Raw genomic sequence first — 19,562 nt, 5'->3', positions numbered from 1 at the left:
TGTAGACGACACCTGCACAGAGCGGGGGTTCTGTGAAGGTCTGTTTTAGTTGCTCATCTGAGAATGTGGATGATTTTGGTAGCTGTGGTCTTACTAACTCCTGATGCAGCAGGCAGGGGGTTGAAGGCATGTTTCATAAATCCAGCTTCATTTCCTCTTTAAACAAATGTTGTGGTTTTAAAAACAAACTGCGAAGAACTGCTTGTGTGTTAGATCCTAGAGTGATTCTACATTGCTTTGTATGAATTCAGTAAAACATCCACAATGAAATCTTCTTCTGTGCAGAACTTCTGACAGGGATCCTCTGTGGTAGGATGGAAACCCCCTCTCCTGGTTTCTCTCCTCTCTTCCCTGGAGTGGCTAATGAATGCTTTTCCCAGGCGTTTGACTGGACTTCCCTGAATATTACGATGCTCTGCACTGGTCCCTTTTACAGTTCAGCTCTGGGTGACGTGCACTCCTCGGTAACTTGAGACATGTTTAAGACCACGAACTTGGTAAAGTTTTCTGGGCTGCTTTTACTTTCCTTTTCCTCTTAGATTTCTTTGGCTAGAAAGCTGCTGTGAGAAAATTGATGTCACTAGATATAATTTCCAGTACTTTAAAAGAATTCACATTCCATACTGACTGTCGTGGGACTGGTTGCTGACTTTGGAGAAGCTCTTTACTTTAGCTGCACTGAGATTGGATTTGGGCTGCCATCAAATGACGAGCATGTCTTACTGCACAAATGTGTGTGGCCTTCTGAGCCACATTTCCTGATCATTGAGACAGGAGTCGTGCGTCCAGTGTGCTCTGCTGGTCCCCCTGTTGCACGACAGGTGTGGTGTTGGGCCTGGAGATGAATCACAAGTCAGGTGTCGTCCCTGCCTGGAGAGGGGATGTGAGGAGTCACAAGTCCCCACCTACTGTACAGGGCTGCAGAGGGGATTGCAGTCAAACCCGCCATTCAGATGCAAGACGTCCTGACTTCATGGGCCAAGGTTACTAAGTCCTGGGAGACCAGGAAGTTTTGCTTGTGGTTTACTCTTGAAAATGGGAAGACTAATGAGAACATCAGCAGGCTGCTCTCTCCTAACAAAACCAAAGCTTGGCTACAGTTGTTCTCTGTTATAAAACCACCCTTAGGCATCGGATGTCAGGTCCTGTGCATTTCATGCGGCCTTGTTCTGTTACAGGAGTCCTTAGGATGGGCTCAGGCTCCATGCACTTAACGCGACCTTGCTGTCTTGCAGATGTCTCACGCAGCCACCAGTGCCTTCTGCCGTTCTATTAAGCTGCAGTGTGAGCTCTACCCCTCTAGAGAAGTGGCCATCTGCCTGGACCCTTACTGTGGACTTGGGTTTGTCCTGTGGTGCCTCTGTAGGTGAGTTTCGTCTTTGCACCTTTACGATATAAGTAAGTAAATCACACACGTGTTTTCAGACCACTTGCGAGAACTGCTAACGGGAGGGGGCCGCCTGCAGGGTGCGGCTCCTCCTCAGCCCAGCTCCGGGTGCCACAGGGACACCTGCCCTGGTAGCCACTCTCTCCAGCATGTGAAAACTTAGTCTCCGTAAAGTTTGCTGAAACCAACAGAGACAGAATCTGGGGCCATTCTCAGAAGCTGTCTGTTGGGAATCTGTTTTCCAAGCAACTCCCAGGCCGTGGGCTTGCTTCTCATGCCTCTAAATCTTCTCAGGTGTCCCAGGCCTGGAATTGTGTTCACCGGGGGCATCCAGGCTCTTTCCTCCTCAGGCTTCTCCCTGACTTCAGCTGCGGGAGGCCGGGAGGAAGCTCCACAGGCTCCCCTACCCCCACTCCCCTGCGTGGCCCCCACTCCACAGCTGGCAGCCCCCAGGCCCAGCTCCTGGTAGCTGCCAACAAGTATTAATGGAGAGGATGAATGTTTATTGTCATTTTTCTCTAATTGTACATAGATGTTCATTGTAGAAACTTTAGAAAATACAAAATAATATAAAGAAGAAAATTAAGCCATCCATAAGTATACTACCCAGAGATAACAGTAAATACTCACTAGTAGCATTTTGGCATATAGTCTTACAGAGTTTATTTTCTAATGTAGTACTATTTTTTTTAATTGACATTTTCAAACATATACAAGTGTATATGTTTAAGTGTATAAAGAACACTGTAACAAACACCAGGGCCCAACAACCAGCTTCACGTGGATCTTATTTTGCCAGTTTGGTTTCATCCAGCCTTCTGATTACTTCTGTCCCTTTTCCATATGGGCATTTTAAAACAAACACCAAAAAACATACGGTTTCACCCATAAACCTTTAAGTACACATACAATTTTGTAAATGTACATTAATATATTTATAAAACTGAGGTGCTACAGTGAAATTGCTTATAATTGCCTTTTTTCATAATAGTAGACATTTTCTCATCTTTAAACATTCTCCTAAAACAATTATTTTAATGCATTTATAATATTCAATTGGGTTAAATTGGACTAAATCCAATTACATATTTTTTAAAAACACTATCATTCTAATCACCACAATTAAACTTTTTGAGAAAGCAAATATAATTGAACAGTTGAAATATTTTAATGATTTTTGCCTCAGTTCAGAATGCAATAGCATTGTGGGTAATTTTTTCTTGGAAAATAGTTCAGAATATACCATTCCAACAGTAGGGCCAAAGTGACTTTAGGCATATCTGGCCAGCTGAGAAGGAAACCTATTCTGAACTACAGCTTTATAGGCAACTGTCTCTTGTTACTTGGCAAAAGTGCCTTCTGGTTCTGCAGGCTCACCCAGCCAAGCCCCGTGAAATCCACAGAGAAGGTGCTGGTTGGAGTGAGTCCTGCTGCATGTCACCAGCAGCAATGGGACTCTCTAGAGGAATTGTACAGAGAGGGTGGCAGTGACCCTTTGCTTAATGTCTTACCTGCAAATTCATTCAGAAGTCACAAAATCAGCTATGACCCCTGCAGCACTAAAAATAAATACATAACAGCTGTAAACTTCTTCGTTCTGAAATCCATTATAGAAACAGATCACAATGGACTTGCTTAAAAAACTGGACCTGTTTTAAAAAGCACGTCAGACAGTTGGTATTCATGGATTAGGAAATTCATTATTGTTAAGATGAAAATTCTCCCCAGACTGGATAAACTTCAAAAACATATGCCAAGTCTGAAAGAAGCCAGACTCAAAAGACCACTTACTATATGATTGTATCATGTGATACCATTTGTTGGAAATGTTCAGAAAGGGCAAATCTATAGAGACAGAAAGTAGAATAATGATTAACTGGGGCTAGAGCTGAAAACAGGATTGACTACAAATGAATACAAGGCATGCCTTTAGGGTGATGGAAGTGCATTGTGGTGATAATTATACACTCTGCAAAACTGTCAAAGTTCTTTTAATTCTGTACTGCAAATGGATAGATTTATGATATGCAAATTATACCTAAGTAAAAGTTTTAAAAAGGAAAACAACTTTCCTTGGAGTAACTGAAGTGCGTGGTACAGACCCTACCCTCCCAGTTCAGTAGGCTCACCCACGTGACACCACAGGGTGGCATGTGTTGTCGTGAGTTGTGTGGCTGCCTTGCTCAGGGTGCCCAAATTGTGAGAGTTATCAATTCTTTGTATGTTTTACCAAGTTAATAATCTGAAATCATTGAATTACAAATGTACAAATTTATATTAGTTACCAAAATGTCTTTTTTTCTCTCTCTCTCTCTCCTGTTCAGACATTTTTTATTTTTGTTTTTTTATCTAGATTTTATTTTTCAGAGTATTGTTAGGTTCACAGCAAAATTGAGTGGAAGGTACAAAGATTTCCCATGCACACCCCACCCCCACACGCACAGCTTCCCCTGTTATCAGTGTCTCCCACCAGAGTAGTACATTTTTTACAAACTAGGAATCTACCTTTGACACATTATCATCCCAGAGTCTATAATTTACATCAGGGTTCACTCTTGGTATTGTAGAGAGCCCAGAAATAGACCCACATAAGTACAGTCCGTCGATCTTTGACAAAAGTGCAAAGGCAATACAATGATACAGTGGAACAAAGGTGGTCTTTTCAACTAATGGTGCTGGAATAACTGGACATCCACAGGCCAAAAAAAAAAAAGAATCTAGACACAGGCGTTAATAGCCTTCACAAAAGTTAGCTCAAAATAGATCATAGACCTAAATGTGAAACGTAAAACTATAGAACTCCTAGAAGAAAACTTAAGAGAATATCTAGATGATCTTGGGTTTGTTGATGACTTTTAGATACACCACCAAAGGCATGATGCATGAAAGAAATAATTGATAGGCTGACTTTATTAAAATTAATCATCTCTGCTCTGAAAAAGATACTGTCGCGAGAATGGGAGCAGGCCAGAGGCTGAGAGAAAATATTCCCAAAATGTTTTTTAAATTGTTTTGTTCTTTTTGAAGTTAAGATCTAAACTAGAATAGTTCAGGTTCCAGAAATTCACAGGAAATAATCTTCTTCCCTATAAGCAACTGCTATTAAGTAGGGAAGTATTTATAGCCAGTGCCAAGAAATCAGTATTGGTTAATAAATGAAGCAACAAATCGACTTTCGTTGGATTGAGCAAAAAAAAGGGCAGGTAGAAAATTGGTGAATCAGGTTTTCTGTTCGTCCTCTACTAGGATTTAATAACCTTTTCTTAATGTTGTCTTCTGTTTATAGGAATGAGGACAGAGGTGAAACTATGTTTAGTTTTCACAAGTATGCTTATATTCTCTAGCCTTGAACTCCACACTGGACCCTACCCTTTCATGTGCTAACAGTCTGATCAAGCAAGTCATTTATCCTGGTGTATATTCTTGAGAAAGCTAGCAGTGGGTGATTTGTATTTCCTTTTCTTCATTTCTGGTCTCCTTATGATAACATGTAAAAGGAAAATGCTGGGAACAATATGGGTAGATTGTCATGATTGAGCAGATCATCATAAGGTTTTTACCTGCATTTTGATTCCCTAAGACATGGGGCTCCAATGTCATTAACTGTGTTCGGTACCTGCCAGAAAATGTAAAAGTCCTCAGTGTCAGAGAAGTGGTGTAAATTTGATCTGGAATAAAAGTCATGCAGGGGAATCTAATTAAGGTGGTCTCGTTAACCCCGATTCACGAATGGGTTGAATAACATTTGGTGCTAACGGAAAACTGTGCACCATCACTTTTCAAAGAGGGAAAAGGCACGTTTCCTAGTGGATAATTAACGATTTACATGGTGCGTGATGTGCGAGGGTGTTAGATCTTGGGCTGTTACCTGGTGTATGATCCCATTTTTGGCCAAGATTGTCCTTTTAATATCCATTCAGCAGAGATAAATTTTCCGTTATTTTTATTTCTTCCTGCTTAATGTTGCCTTGAGGCTTCTCATTGGAGTTGGTTCATGAGCTACAAAGAAAGCTCTAATTCAAGGTCACGCCAGACGTGGTGTGGGGGCTGATCCTTGAGTGCTGCGTTGCAAAGGGCAGAGGGTGCAACGGTGCCTGTGGCACAAAACACCGGTGTCCAACAAGTCGCCCTCGCAGGTGGCCGCCTCTTGTGTCGGTGGCCTCAGGGGCAGGGGTCTCCCTTAGCTCTCATGGCCCCTGGAAAGAAGACAAGGGCTCAGGAACAGCCCGCAGGACCTCCGGGTGTGAGGGGAGCAGCCCTGATGCACTGCGGGAGCCGAGGAGGTGTTTGGCTCAACTTCAGACCCCCAGTGCGTATTCTTGGTGGTTGTTGGTTCAGAAGTGAGAAAACAAAACATGCCGGATTCTCAACCAGATGGAAACTCTGAATTTTAAAGCACCACAGTGTTGGCTACAAGGACTTCCAGATGAAAGCGTGTTTTCACAAACTGCAAGGGCTCAGCTAAATTTGTACAGAAGTGTTACTGGATAGATGCTACTTGCAGTAAGTAGTTGTTTGACCAGGGTGTCAGTATTGTAATGCAGATATATTGTCGTGCTGTTTGATCTCTTAAATAGCCGTACTGTAAAGTGGTCTTTAAAGGCCTAAATCAATTTCCCAAAGACAAATCTTAAAGAAAAATTGACAGAATGTTGAGAGTTATAATTATTGGAATGGTATCTTATTGATTTTTGTATAGTGACTATAGAAATAATTTTTATACTTTTCCACAGGGCTCCACTGGAATGTGTAGTTTTGCATGTTTTGTGCGTAACAAAACTTTCACATCAGCAGGAATTCAAAGGAAATATTTGAAAACTTTCAAAGGAAAGTTTTGGGCATAATAATCCTTTCTCCTGGTTACTGAGAGCAGTCAGCACATCCTCAGAGCTCTTTAAAGTTCATCTAAACTCAACTTGGAACAAGTTCTTAGTCTATTCTGAGTTTCATTTAATTCTTTAAATACAGAGGGCTTTGTTCATTATCAGATTTCCTTGCTCAGAAGGATTAAGTAAAATTCAAAAAATCCAAAAGCCACCACCGGAAAAATTCCCACCTGATTATCAAATATCCTTCCTAGAATAACACCTACATCTTATCCCCACACATTGGTTGTTGGTTGTCTGATGTTTTGATGCATTAAGCTCCAATAGGAGAATCTAAAGCAATCACCAACTTGTAGCATTTTGTTATCCTGATAAGAAATGTGTGATAGAGGTATTCCAGGATAGAAATGTGTGTATTTTTGAATGTGTTTATGGGTCATATTCTATGGAAATGAATGAGTGCCCTGAGAACTGACAAATGGGCAGAGAAATGCCCGGGGTCCCTCTGCCCTACCCTAGCCCCCATTAGTATCCTGCTGTGTTTGTTCCTGTGCTCTTGCCCTTCTTCACAGCTATAATCGTAGTTTGTATGTGGTTCCATATCCCACTTTCTCCTTTTAATACTAAAAATGGGAAGTTTTTAACCGTGTGTCTTGGATTTAAGTTTTGTGGAATCCATCTTTAGAAGCCAAGTTAGAACACATCTGCCAACCAATTACTTTCATTCCTTAAAAAGACCGTTCTTCCTAGTGCTCCACATTGGGAGTGTGTGATCCCTGGGAGCCAGTGTTTCCATTACAAACAGGAAAGGTCCTCTGAAAGCCATCATGAGCTGGAGTTGGGAGTAGGAGAGCTTTTTGTGGGGGTCATACCTGTCCAAGTAAAAAGGCGGCCAGAGAACTGGACAGGGCAACCGGCACCACCGGGAGCTTCCTGATCTCCACCCCCCTCTGCCCCACAGCATATCACAGGATTGTTCCTTTCTGAAGGGACATCCGAGGGGCACACCCAGCCCACCTCATCAGGCTAAGGCTTTTGTATGAAGCAAAAACAGGTTCTTTAAATGGTGCTTATTCTAATACGTCCAAAGAGCATGTCAGTTATTTGTACATGACAAACTTAGTCTAAGAACCTTCTTTTTAAAGTTCTTGCTTATGATTTTCACTTGCTCAGCTGGGATCCCCAGGGTGGTCTAGGGAAGGTGGGTGGAACCTCAGAGGGCCTTCACCTCACGGGGGTGTTTCCTCTGAGCCCTAACTCTCAGCTCATTATTTACTCCTCCCTTGAAGAAGCAGTGTCCTTTAAAAGGAGACATTGGTTTAAATGAAACTTCTGTTGTTCTACAATAACTGTGGCATTTGAGTGTGCTCTGAGATGCTTGAGTAGATTTAATACAGCCTGTGCAATGAATCCTAACTGGCATAGAATTGTTGAAATAAAGTGGCAGTGTCTTCTTTTACTTATTCTGATATTCCTTCAGAGGAGATCAGATTAATTAACATTCCTGGCTTACACATTAACTTCAAGTAATAACACAAAAGAAAAACCAGTGCAGCATTACAATGCTGTATCGTAAAACATTGTGTGTGTGAATACAGCTCTAATGATGAACTACTCACTATTGGGTAACTTTCACACTTTTGAATCTTTGTTTTCAACAGACAGAGGGGCTTAAGATTCCTCAATCAGTGATATAATAAAAGCCAATTACATTTTTAAAATGGGCAAAGGACTTGATTAGACATTCCTCCAAAGAAAACATACAAATGGCCAATAAGCACATGAAAAGGTGCTCAATCATGAGTCATTAGGGAAAGGCAAGTCAAAACCACCATGAGGTACCACTTCACACCCACTGGGATGGCTGTACTAAAAGAAATGGAAAATAACAAGTCCCGGGGAAAATTTGGAGAAACTGGAATCTTCGTACCTTGCTGGTAGGAATGTAAAATTGTGCAGCCTTTGGGAAACAGTTTGGCAGTTCCTCGGCAAATTAAACATAGAGTTACCATGTGGTCTAGCAATTCCACTTTGGGGTACATACCCAAAAGAATTGAAAACAGGGACTTAAACAGATACTTGTACGTGCTATTCATAGCAGCATTATTCACAGTAGCCAAAAGGTAGAAACCACCCAAGCATCCACTGATGGATGAACGAACAAATAAAATGTGGTCTGTGCATACAGTGGGATGTTATTCAGCCTTGAAGACACATGCTACAACATGGAAGAATGTTGAAGGCAATATGCTAAGTGAAGTAATCCAGGCAGAAGAGGACAAATATTGTGTGATTTCACTTAAATGAAATATCTGGAATAGGCAATTCAGAAACAGAAAGTAGGTTAGAGGTTACCAGGCCCTGGGAGGTGGAAGTGGTGATGGGTTAGGTACAGAGCTTCTGTTTGGGATGGTGAAAAATTTTGGACATAAATAGCAGTAGTGGTTGCACAACATTGTAAACGTAATTAATGCCACTGGAGTGTCATTTTAAAATGGCTGAATGGTAAATCTTATGCATATTTTACCACAATAAGACTTTTAAAACTAAGACCAAAAAAAACCATTTGGTAGCATCTTTAGGAATTTTTCTGTATAGTATCATGTCATCTGCAAACAGTGACAGTTTTACTTCTTCTTCTCCAATTTAGATTCCTTTTATTTCTTTTTCTTTTCTGATTGCTGGGACTAGGATTTCCAAAACTGTGTTGAATAAAAGTGGTGAGAGTGGGCATCCTTGCCTTATTCCTGATCTTAGAGGAAATGCTTTCAGCTCTTCACTGTTGAGTATGTTAGCTGTGGGTTTGTCATATATGGCCTTTATTATATTGCGGTATGTTTCCTCCATGCCCACTTTCTGGAGAGTTTTTCTCATAAATAGATGTTGAATTTTATAAAAAGCTTTTTTGGAATCTATTGAGATGATCATATGGTTTCTATTCTTCAATTTGTTAATGTGGTATACCACACTGATTTGCAAATATTGAAAAATCCTTGCATCCCTGGGATAAATTTCACTTGATCGTGGTGTATGATCCTTTTAATGTGTTGTTGGATTCGGTTTGCTACTACTAGAGCGCGTCAATTAATTCAGTAAATTGACAGGATACAAAATTAATAGAGAAATTGTTGCATTTCTGTACATTAACAACAGAAGAGCAGAAAGAGAAATTAAGGAAACAACCCCATTTACCACCACATCAAAAAGAATAAGATACTTAGGAATAAACCTACCTAAGGAGGCAGAAGACCTGTACTCTGAAAACTGTAAGATGCTGATGAAAGAAATTGAAGAGGACACAAATAGATGGAAAGATATATATAAATATATATATATATATAAATATATACCATGTTCTTGGATTGGAAGAATCAATATTGTTAAAATGACTGTACTACCCAAGACAATCTACAGATTCAGTGCAATGCCTATCAAATTACCAATGGCATTTTTCACAGAACTAGAACAAAAAATTTTTTAATTTGTATGGAAACACAAAAGACCCCGAATAGCCAAAGCAATCTTGAGAAAGTAGAATGGAGCCAGAGGAATCAGGCCTCCTGACCTCAGACTATACTACAAAGCTACAGTCATCAAAAGTGTATGGTTCTGGCACAAAAACAGAAATACAGATCAGTGGAACAGGATAGAAAGTCCAGCGATAAACCCATGCACCTATGGTTAATTAATCTACAACAAAGGAGGCAAAAATTATGCAATGCAGAAAAGACAGTCTCTTCGATAAGTGGTGCTGGGGGTCTTCTGGGCTTCCCTGGTGGTGCAGTGGTTAAGAATCTGCCTGCCAATGCAGGGGACACGGGTTCGGGCCCTGGTCCGGGAAGATCCCACATGGTGCGGAGCAGCTAAGCCCGTGCACCCCAACTACTGAGCCTGCACTGTAGATCCCACAAGCCACAACTACTGAAGCTGCACACCACAACTACCGAAGCCCGTGTGCCTAGAGCCCATGCTCTGCAACAAGAGAAGCCACCGCAATGAGAAGCCCGCGCACCACAACAAAGAGTAGCCCCTGCTCACCACAACTAGAGAAAGCCTGCGCGCAGCAACGAAGTCCCAACGCAGCCAAAAATAAAATAAATAAATTTTAAAAATAATAAGTGGTGCTGGGAAAACTGGACAGCTACATGTAAAAGAATGAAATTAGAACATTCTTTAACACCATACACAAAAATAAACTCAAAGTGGATGAAAGACCTAAATGTAAGACTGGTTACTATAAAACTCCTAGAGGAAAACATAGGCAGAACACTGACATAAATCTCAGCAATATCTTTTTGGATCCATCTCCTAGAGTAATGGAAGTAAAAACAAAAATAAATGAATGGGACTTAATTAAACTTAAGCTTTGGCACAGCAAAGGAAATCATAAACAAAACAAAAAGACAACCTACGGACTGGGAGAAAATATTTGCAAATGATGCAGCCAACAAAGGATTAATCTCCAAAATACACAAACAGTGCATGCAGCTCAATATCAAAAAAACAAACAACCCAATCAAAAAATGGGCAGAAGATCTAGGAAGACATTTCTCCAGAGTAAACATACAGATGGCCAACAAGCACATGCAAAAATGCTCAACTTTGCTAATTATTAGAGAAATGCAAACCAAAATTGCAATGAGGTATCGCTTCATACCAGTCAAAATGGCCATCATCAAAAAGTCTACAAATAATAAATGCTGGAGAGGGTGTGGAGAAAAAGGAACCCTCCTACACTGTTGATGGGAATGTAAATTGGTGAAGCCATTATGGAAAACAGTGTGGAGGTTCCTTAAAAAACTAAAAATAGAATTACCGCATGATCCTGCAGTCCCACTCCTGGACATCTATCTGGCGAAAAGTCTTAATTTGAAAAGATGCATGTACCCCAATGTTCATTGCAGCACTATTTACAGTAGCCTGGAAATTTACAAAGACATGGAAGCAACCTAAATGTCCATCAACAGGTGAATGGATAAAGAAGATGTGGTATATATATACAATGGAATATTACTCAGCTATAAAAAAGAATGAAATGATGCCATTTGCAGCAACATAGATGGACCTAGAGATTATCATACTAAGTGAAGTAAGCCAGGGAGAAACAAATACCATATGGTATCACTTATATGTGGAATCTAAAAAGAAAAGAAAAAAAATACAAATGAACTTATTTACAAAACAGAAATAGACCCACAGACATAGAAAACAAACTTATGGTTACCAAAGGGGAAAGTGGTGGGGAGAGGGATTAACATATACACACTACTATATATAAAATAGATAGCCAACAAGGAAGGACCTACTGTGTAGCACAGGGAGCTATACTCAATATTTTGTAATAACCTATGAGGGAAAATAATCTGTAAAAGAATATATTTTATATATATATATATATATATATATATATATACACGTATAACTGAATCACTGTGCTGTACACCTGAAGCTAACACAACATTGTAAATCAACTATACTTCAATTTTAAAAATAAAATCTCTTTTACTTAAATCTTAGAAGGTAGTTTATCTAGGATGTTCTGTTATAGCATATATCTATTAATGTTGATTTGTAGCCATAAACCAAACAAAATTAATACCATTGAAAATGTAGTTTGGCAAATACTTCATTATTTTAAAATCACAGTTGCCCCATTAATTAATGGTGAAACAAAATAGCCTCTTGTTTCTCTCCCCATGCTCTCTAATGTAAAGGTAAAATTAGAGAATGATTGTATTTTCCTTAGTTCTGTTTGGTAATCCAATTGGATCATTCTGAAGTAAAATTATAATCCTAATTCTTCTAATTGTCCTAGTTTCCTTTTATTTACTCTGGATGTCAGTTTTCTGAACCAGGGTTGGGTACGCTTTTCCTCAAGTGGCTGTTTAGTAAATATTCAGTCTCCATGGTCTCTGTCGCAACCCTCAGCTCTGCCCGTTGGTGTGAAAGCCACTGCAGATGGTACTGCAAGGACTGAGGGCCGTGTCCCAATAAAACTTTATTTACAAAACCAGGCAGCATCTAGTTTGCTAACTCCTGTTCTGAACTTCCAGACCTTTTACCAAAATTCAGTCCTGTGTTTCCCACTGTGAGAGTCCATTCTGTGAATATAGCAGCTTTGAGAGAAACCTAACAGCATCAGAGCTTTGACATCTTTCAATGAGTGCTCAAAATGGCAGTAACTGTGGATCATAATCCCATAGTTCTTTTGTATTTTTCAGAATGTTTTTGTAAACACGCTTTTGTTTTATATTTACAAATACCGGAGAGTAGAGTTGGTGTGACTGTCCCCTCTTGCAAATGGACAGTAGGTGTTTCTCAGAGGCTGGCTGGTCCCCCATTCTCCATCCTCACTGAGCCCTCCCATCTCTCTGTGCAGCGTGTATTCCGGGCACCAGTCCATCCTCATCCCACCTGCAGAGCTGGAGACCAACCCTGCCTTGTGGCTGCTTGCCGTGAGTCAATACAAAGTCCGGGATACATTTTGCTCCTACTCAGTGATGGAACTGTGTACCAAGGGGCTGGGCTCGCAGACAGAATCCCTCAAGGTAAGCAGCCCTCAGAGTGCCTGGGGGACACTTGCCAGCATCCTGGGAAAGCACCAGTGTCAGAGGGTGTGGAGTAGATGTGGTGAGGCTAAATGATCCTTCAGAAAAGCCGACATAAGGTCCCCTGTCACCTGAGGTTGACGAAGTTGTTTTCACGTGAAAACCTTGTTTTATAACATGGATATTTTCCCACTGCCAGAGTTAGAGGTCAGAGTGTATGTTATTGATGTCTTTAATTCTGTTAGGGCTACTTGGAGAGTCCTGAATTGCCTTTTGATTTGTTGGTGAATTCAGTTCTTGAGTGCAGTTGGTTTTATCCCAACGCTGGGGTTCGAGTCATACGTCTAAATTTAGCCACTCATTTCATTTTCCTTGAGGACCCTGATTGGTAGATCTGGGTCCTAACCAAAATTCATTTTTACAATCCAGTGAACAGTGGCTTGGTTTTATTTTTTAATATTCAATTACCATTATGTGACAATAACAACATTTCCCTTCATTTAGGCCAAGGACTTTTTTTTTTTTTTTTTTTTTTTTGCGGTACGCAGGCCTCTCACTGTGTGGCCTCTCCCGTTGCGGAGCACAGGCTCCGGACGCGCAGGCTCAGCGGCCATGGCTCACGGGCCCAGCCACTCCGCGGCACGTGGGATCCTCCCGGACTGGGGCACGAACCCGTGTCCCCTGCATTGGCAGGCAGACTCCCAACCACTGTGCCACCAGGGGAGCCCCAAGGACTTTCTGATAGACATATTTTCATAGTAAATTATGTAGTCCTTATTCAAGTAACTAGGAGAGAATAATTATATGACCTATTTTGGTTAATATTCCAACTATTCACTGTTTATATGCTCAAATATGTGTGAGTGTGTATGTATAGATATATACACAGATTATATTTGTGTGTATATATGCACACATACAAATTATCTATACACCTGCCATTAGTACAGCAATATATTTCTCTCTTCTGAATTTTGTTTTCCTATTCAGACCTAGTGCATTAAGCTTGAACAAGAAAGCAAAATGCAAGATAACTTTGACATTAAGCTACATAAATATTACTTGAAGTTATATGTTTATACAGCAAAGGAAATTTATAAAATATTATTATTCATGTCCACCTATATTATGCTATAAAATGATTGAGTACGTTTCATGAACTTTACCTATAGGTGCATTTATAAATAACCAAATGAAATAATAAGTGATTTCTAAGCACTTTACATAATTGATTAATTTAACCTTTACAATAGTTCTCTGAAATAGGTCCATTATTGTTTCCATTTTAAAGATGAGGAAACTTAGGTTACAGAGAAATTAAGCACCTTCTCCAAGTTCTTACATTTAGTAAAGTTTGAAGCCAAATTTTGAATCTGTGGCTCCAGGAGCACCATCTCAAAGCCCAGGGTGCATTGCCTCCCAAAACACGCATGTGTCGAGGGTCATTCGTGTTACCTGGACTTAATTTTCCCTGTGTAACTGCACGTATGGAAGATTGTCGTTATCTTGACTCGTGTCCCTCCTCAGCTCAGGTGCCCTTGTCAGCTCTCCAGGACGCTGATGGCTCCTGGCGACTGTCCTGTGTGGGGATGGAGACCCTGTCGCTCCCTCGCCTCCTGTTTCATTGCCACTCCCGTTGCGCGTTTTGCTCTTCCTCAGCTCCGCTTGGGAGTGTTGTGCTTTTAAGGCACTTCATTTCCTGTCCCGGCTGTTGCATTTCGTTCACTAGATGGAATTTGGGCAGAACTGAGCTGTGCTTCCTTGTGACAGTTTATCTGGGACCTTTTACGTCTCAGGACATGAAAGGAGAGCTGTGTTTAAGAAGCTGCTCAGGTGTCTTCATTTTCCATTCTTACATTAAAAGCAGTTTTCTCAAAAAAAAAAAAAAAAAAAGCAGGTTTCTCATTTCTCTCCGACGGATGTTCCTGTGTATCCATGCTGGCAGGAGTGTATACAAGTGCTTCTGTTCTTCCCCAAACCCTGTCCTTTAATTATTTTATCCACACCTTGTTTTTCTTCAACTTTTCTCCTCATTATGCTTCTTGAATTATTTAAGATATGTTTGTAATGGCATCCTTGATTACCGATATGGGCGTTTTTTTATTTACACGTGTTCTACAGCATTTTGGTTAATGGTGCAGACACAGAGAGCCCTGGGAATGAATATCTGTGTGGAGTTTCTGTTGTTGTACAGATCTGGGTAAGGAGCCTGCGGGTCACACCCCTAACACTGGCAAGGCTGACCTCCTACTGCTGTCATTATTTCTAGGCACGAGGACTGGACTTGTCCCGCGTGCGGACCTGTGTAGTGGTGGCAGAAGAACGGCCCCGAATAGCACTCACCCAGTCATTCTCAAAACTGTTTAAAGACCTGGGCCTCCATCCACGGGCCGTTAGCACCTCGTTTGGCTGTAGAGTGAACCTGGCGATTTGCTTGCAGGTGAGTTTCCTTGATGCCCGTAAGTGCGTGAGTCAGAGAGTGACTTTTAAAGACAGGCATACAGCGCCACACTGCTCAACATAGTTTCCCCTGCTGATGCTTACCCACATTTAGAAGGTATCTTTCAGTCAAATGCATGTGGTTAGTATACTCTTTTTGTTTGTTTGTTTTGTTTTGTTTTGTTTTTAATTATACTCTGCATTTGTCAGTAACCATTATTCATAACTAGCATTCACAGGATTATCCTGTCCTGGGGCATTTTAAATTTTGTACCACGAGTAGCAGTTTGTCAAGACCTGTGAAGGCAGGCTCCTTAAAGATGAGATACTAAACAAATGTTTCATTGTGGCAAGAAATCCTGTCTCTTGAAGTACTTAGTCTCTTGTATGCAGACAGTAACTTCTGCAGGAAGAATTCCAGGACATTAAGCAGATTCATGAATTTGCGGCTGGGATGACGTTGAAGTATATCCTTTTTGCTGCATTTCTAAGGCAGAGCTGTAAGTGAGGCTGCCCTCGTAAGATAGCCTTGCATTATATGTGGCACACAAAAAAAAAATGCTTATTTTCTTTCTTTCTCTTCATTAGCCCACTTCAGACCATCTTCACTATTCCTTTCCGTCTCTGAACTCTTAACATGAGCTCTAGTCCATGAAGGAAGGGAAAGTCCTATGGGAATCTGTTCCCAGTGCCCTTTGGGCAGCCTCATCCAAAACAAGCCAGCCCAGGGCTCAGCTGCAGGCTTTGTTCCTGGAACATATTAAGAGGACAAGAACTTTGCTCACAGCAGGTGCTGGAGTGCAGGACAGTGGACACAAGCTGGCTCCTGATCTCGCCTCCCTGCGCACCCACTGTCTCTCCCATTTACGACCCAGAGATGCTGCTTACAATTCCCCTTGGGAGACCTCGGGAAGCTCCTGGTCAGCTCTCTCCCGGCCAGTGCTCTCAGTATCTGGACTCAGCGTGGACTTTGGAGGGGAAAGACTCTCCCCATGTGACCAGTCTGCTGAGCTCGCTTCAGAAAAATTAGCTACAGGAAGGTGTTCTGATTATCATTGGTGTTCCTTTGCTTCCGTCTTCCTTCTCTTTGAATTAGCTCCATTTCTAAAAATGTATAACTACCAGGGTCCTCTCAAGAGTCAGTTGAACCTTGTTCTATGATTGAAATTAATTCCCTTTTCTAAGAGGTAATCTGAAGAATTGGATTTATCTTGCCAAACTAGTTCTTTAAATATTGAAGTTTTCTTTTCCTATTCACCTTGATCTGTTCTGCTTAAATGTTTCTAGCCATCTGTTCCATGAGGAGAAATGAGAAATACAGAAATCCACTTCTTAAATAAATTCAGCCATAGGATAATGTAATGCTTCCCTTCTCCTGCAAGTAGTGGGGAAAAAAATCAGGGATCCATGAGAGACAGGCTCTTGGCCACAATATTTCTTCTTCTTTCTCTCTCTCTCAGAATGTTGGCAGATGAAGGGGAGAAGGGCATAGAATAGATCCCATATTAACATAATATCACTTAGCACTTGTCCACTTCATACAGGCAACAAAGCAAGTTCTACTACACTTTATTATACAGAATTAAAACTTTGTAGATACTAGAAATAGAGCACTTATGGTTATTTACCTTTTTATTTTTCATTTATTTCCATCTACTTGATCCAAAATGTTTTAAGAAGTATTATAGGGAAGCAGTAGATTAAGTAGGGAAAGTAAAATACACTAAAAATAATTGAAAAGATAGAGGTGACAGAAAATAAGGGTAAGAAGCCGAGAATGAAGTTGGCCCACAGGTGTTCGCCACCTCTGTGGCCTAAAACATGAGCTCCATCATTCCTGTGTCCTTAGCACCTAGAACCGTACCTGGTGCTTTGTAAATATTTAATAAATATGTGTTGTAAGAATGTTGGATAAATTAAGTTCTGTACTCCTAATAAAAAGAATAAATATTCTTTTTCTAGAAAACAGTTCCATCAGTATGACCCCCACATCAGAGCTGACGTCCCCAGTCACGGGTCAGGGTGCTGTTCTGGAATGTTGACAGCACCTTTAAGTGTTTTTGTCCATTTTAAGTTTTTCTACTTGGGTGCTTTACTCTCAACTAATTTTCAGCCAGTTTTTCTTTTTCTGAATGGTCAGTATTAGAAAATAGCTGAAAATATCAATGTGTCTGATAGTAGAGATAAATCAAATAAATTAAGTGTATCATACTAAGGAATGCAGACTCTCTGTCCTTGCCAACCCCAGGGCCAGGTGTGCGTCGGGATTACGGAGTTCTCCCACATTGGGGAGGCAGGAGCCAGCAGGCTGCGAGCAGAACCCCGTAACCGCACACATGGTGTCTCTCGGTGACGCTCCATCCTGTGAGTAGCTCGTGTCAGCCTAAGTCAGAGTTTACTCAGATAAGTGCAAGACACGGTTCTGGCCCTCATGGAACCAGATGGACAGTAAACACAGATGATTTTTTCAGTAAGTGAGTAAAATATTCTTAGTAAAGATAAAATAAGAAGGAAAAGGAGACACACGAGGCAATTTTAGGAGGGGTAGCCAAGAAAGGCCTCTCTATGAGGTGACATTTCAGCCAAGTGCCCTCTGAGGTGAACATACAAAAATTTGGGCAAAGGCAGCATCAAGTGCAGAAGCCTTGAGGCAGGGCTGGTCAGTGGAAATGTTTGTTTTCTATTAATTTTTGCAGAAATTTAAAAATATGTGATTATGGTCCCAAGCAAACAGCAGGCATAGCTTGAGGTCTGAGGGCAGAAATCCCATGTCTCTTGTTCCCATTGTGTTTCTACAGGGCCTGACACATAATAAATGCCTAATAAAGATGTTAAATATACTAAAACTGATTTTTTTTTTTTTTTTTGCGGTATGCGGGCCTCTCACTGCTGTGGCCTCTCCCGTTGCGGAGCACAGGCTCCGGACGCGCAGGCTCAGCGGCCATGGCTCACGGGCCCAGCCGCTCCGCGGCATGTGGGATCTTCCCGGACCGGGGCACGAACCCGTGTCCCCTGCATCGGCAGGCGGACTCTCAACCACTGCGCCACCAGGGAAGCCCTAAAACTGAATTTTTAAGAATGTTTAGACAAAGAAATGAGGAAAACAACCTGAAAAGTTATGAATTTTTTTATAGATTAAGTATTTTTACAAAAGAATATTTATTTTAGGAAACAAAGTCAGAAAATACAGACTAGCCAATAAATAAATAACATTCATAAGTCATACCCAGAGATAATCACCATTACTCCCTTGATGTAAAAAACATTTTAAAAGTGCTAAGATAGTTCCTAAATTCCAAACCCGTCCTAAGTGTTTAAAGACGTTGAGAAGTGTGCGCCACTTTCCTTATGGAACGCCAGGATTGCCAACATGTGTGAGATCAGTCAGTGGGCATATTTGCTTTCAGTTGATTTGTTGTTGTTTGAGGACATGTTTTCCCACCTGGGTCGCCTGTCGTCCTTCCTCAGGGCCCTTGACTGGACCCTGAGTGCTCAGGTAGAGGGCAGCCCTGCAGGAGGAGGGCAGGTCTCCATCTCCACGAGGTACGTGGGTAGGGACGCGAAGGACGCTGTCCAGACGAGGAATGGCGCCTCATCCGAGCCATGTGGGGTTTACAAGCTGCTCTCTCTGGGGACCACAATTTTAGTGTCTGTGGGTCCCCTTCCAGAAGTGCCCCCTGGCCTTGGGGAGGCTGGGCTGTGCAGCGGGCAGGGTGCTGTGACCGCAGAATGAGACGCATCTCATGCCTGAGGTTCTGAACTTACGTGAGATAAATCAGGGCTTGTGTTTACTTCATCAGTGGCACGCCGACCAATCCAGCCTGAGCATCTCTCTCCCCTTTGTACAGTTTTACGCTAAATGACATTCTCTACCATAGAGTCTTCCATGCTTTTACTTCCTGATGCCACAACTCAGGCTGTTCTCTGCCTGAAATGGGCTTCCACCTTCTTCATGTGGCAAAAGCCTGCTTCTCTTTCCAGGTGTCATGTTTTGATTCCTCCAGCTAGAAATACTTTCCTTCCTCTGAATTCCCATGGCAGGTCATCCCTCCCACTTAATGTTGTCTGCCATAGTTCACAATTATGTACATAAACAACTTCTATCCCCCTGCTCTGTGAAAAACTGTCTTAGAGAACCCAGTACACAACTCACATAGTCACACAGTCACTTCCTGAGACTGAATTTTGTGAAAGTACTGGGTGTCGACTCCTCTGACTGCAAATATGCTTCACATTTGAGAAATTCAGCGTGTTTTTTATTAGCCTCAAGCCTCCTGAGGGAAGTAAGTACATAGCAGTCCTGAAATTTCTCTGAAATGAACTCACGTGAATCTTCATCAGGTAAAAACTCACAGCATCATT

At 41.4% G+C, this 19,562-nt stretch overlaps 1 protein-coding gene across 2 annotated transcripts in view; it reads left to right on the top strand.

Annotated features, from left to right (window-relative positions):
• DIP2C (disco interacting protein 2 homolog C) overlaps window positions 1–19,562 on the top strand; it is a 362,563-nt gene that overhangs the window by 314,971 nt on the left and 28,030 nt on the right. For both annotated transcript variants that reach the window (XM_082847813.1, XM_082847812.1), the window contains 3 exons: window positions 1,236–1,366; window positions 12,593–12,761; window positions 15,031–15,201. In XM_082847813.1, the coding sequence (XP_082703939.1) occupies window positions 1,236–1,366; window positions 12,593–12,761; window positions 15,031–15,201 (471 nt within the window). The remainder of the gene's footprint in view (window positions 1–1,235; window positions 1,367–12,592; window positions 12,762–15,030; window positions 15,202–19,562) is intronic.

The sequence above is a fragment of the Leucopleurus acutus genome (genome assembly GCF_964270905.1).
Source record: "Leucopleurus acutus genome assembly, chromosome: 1".
Lineage (NCBI taxonomy): Eukaryota > Metazoa > Chordata > Mammalia > Artiodactyla > Delphinidae > Leucopleurus > Leucopleurus acutus.
The sequence above is the reverse complement of the archived record's forward strand: the minus strand, read 5'-3'. Positions and strand labels throughout refer to the sequence as shown.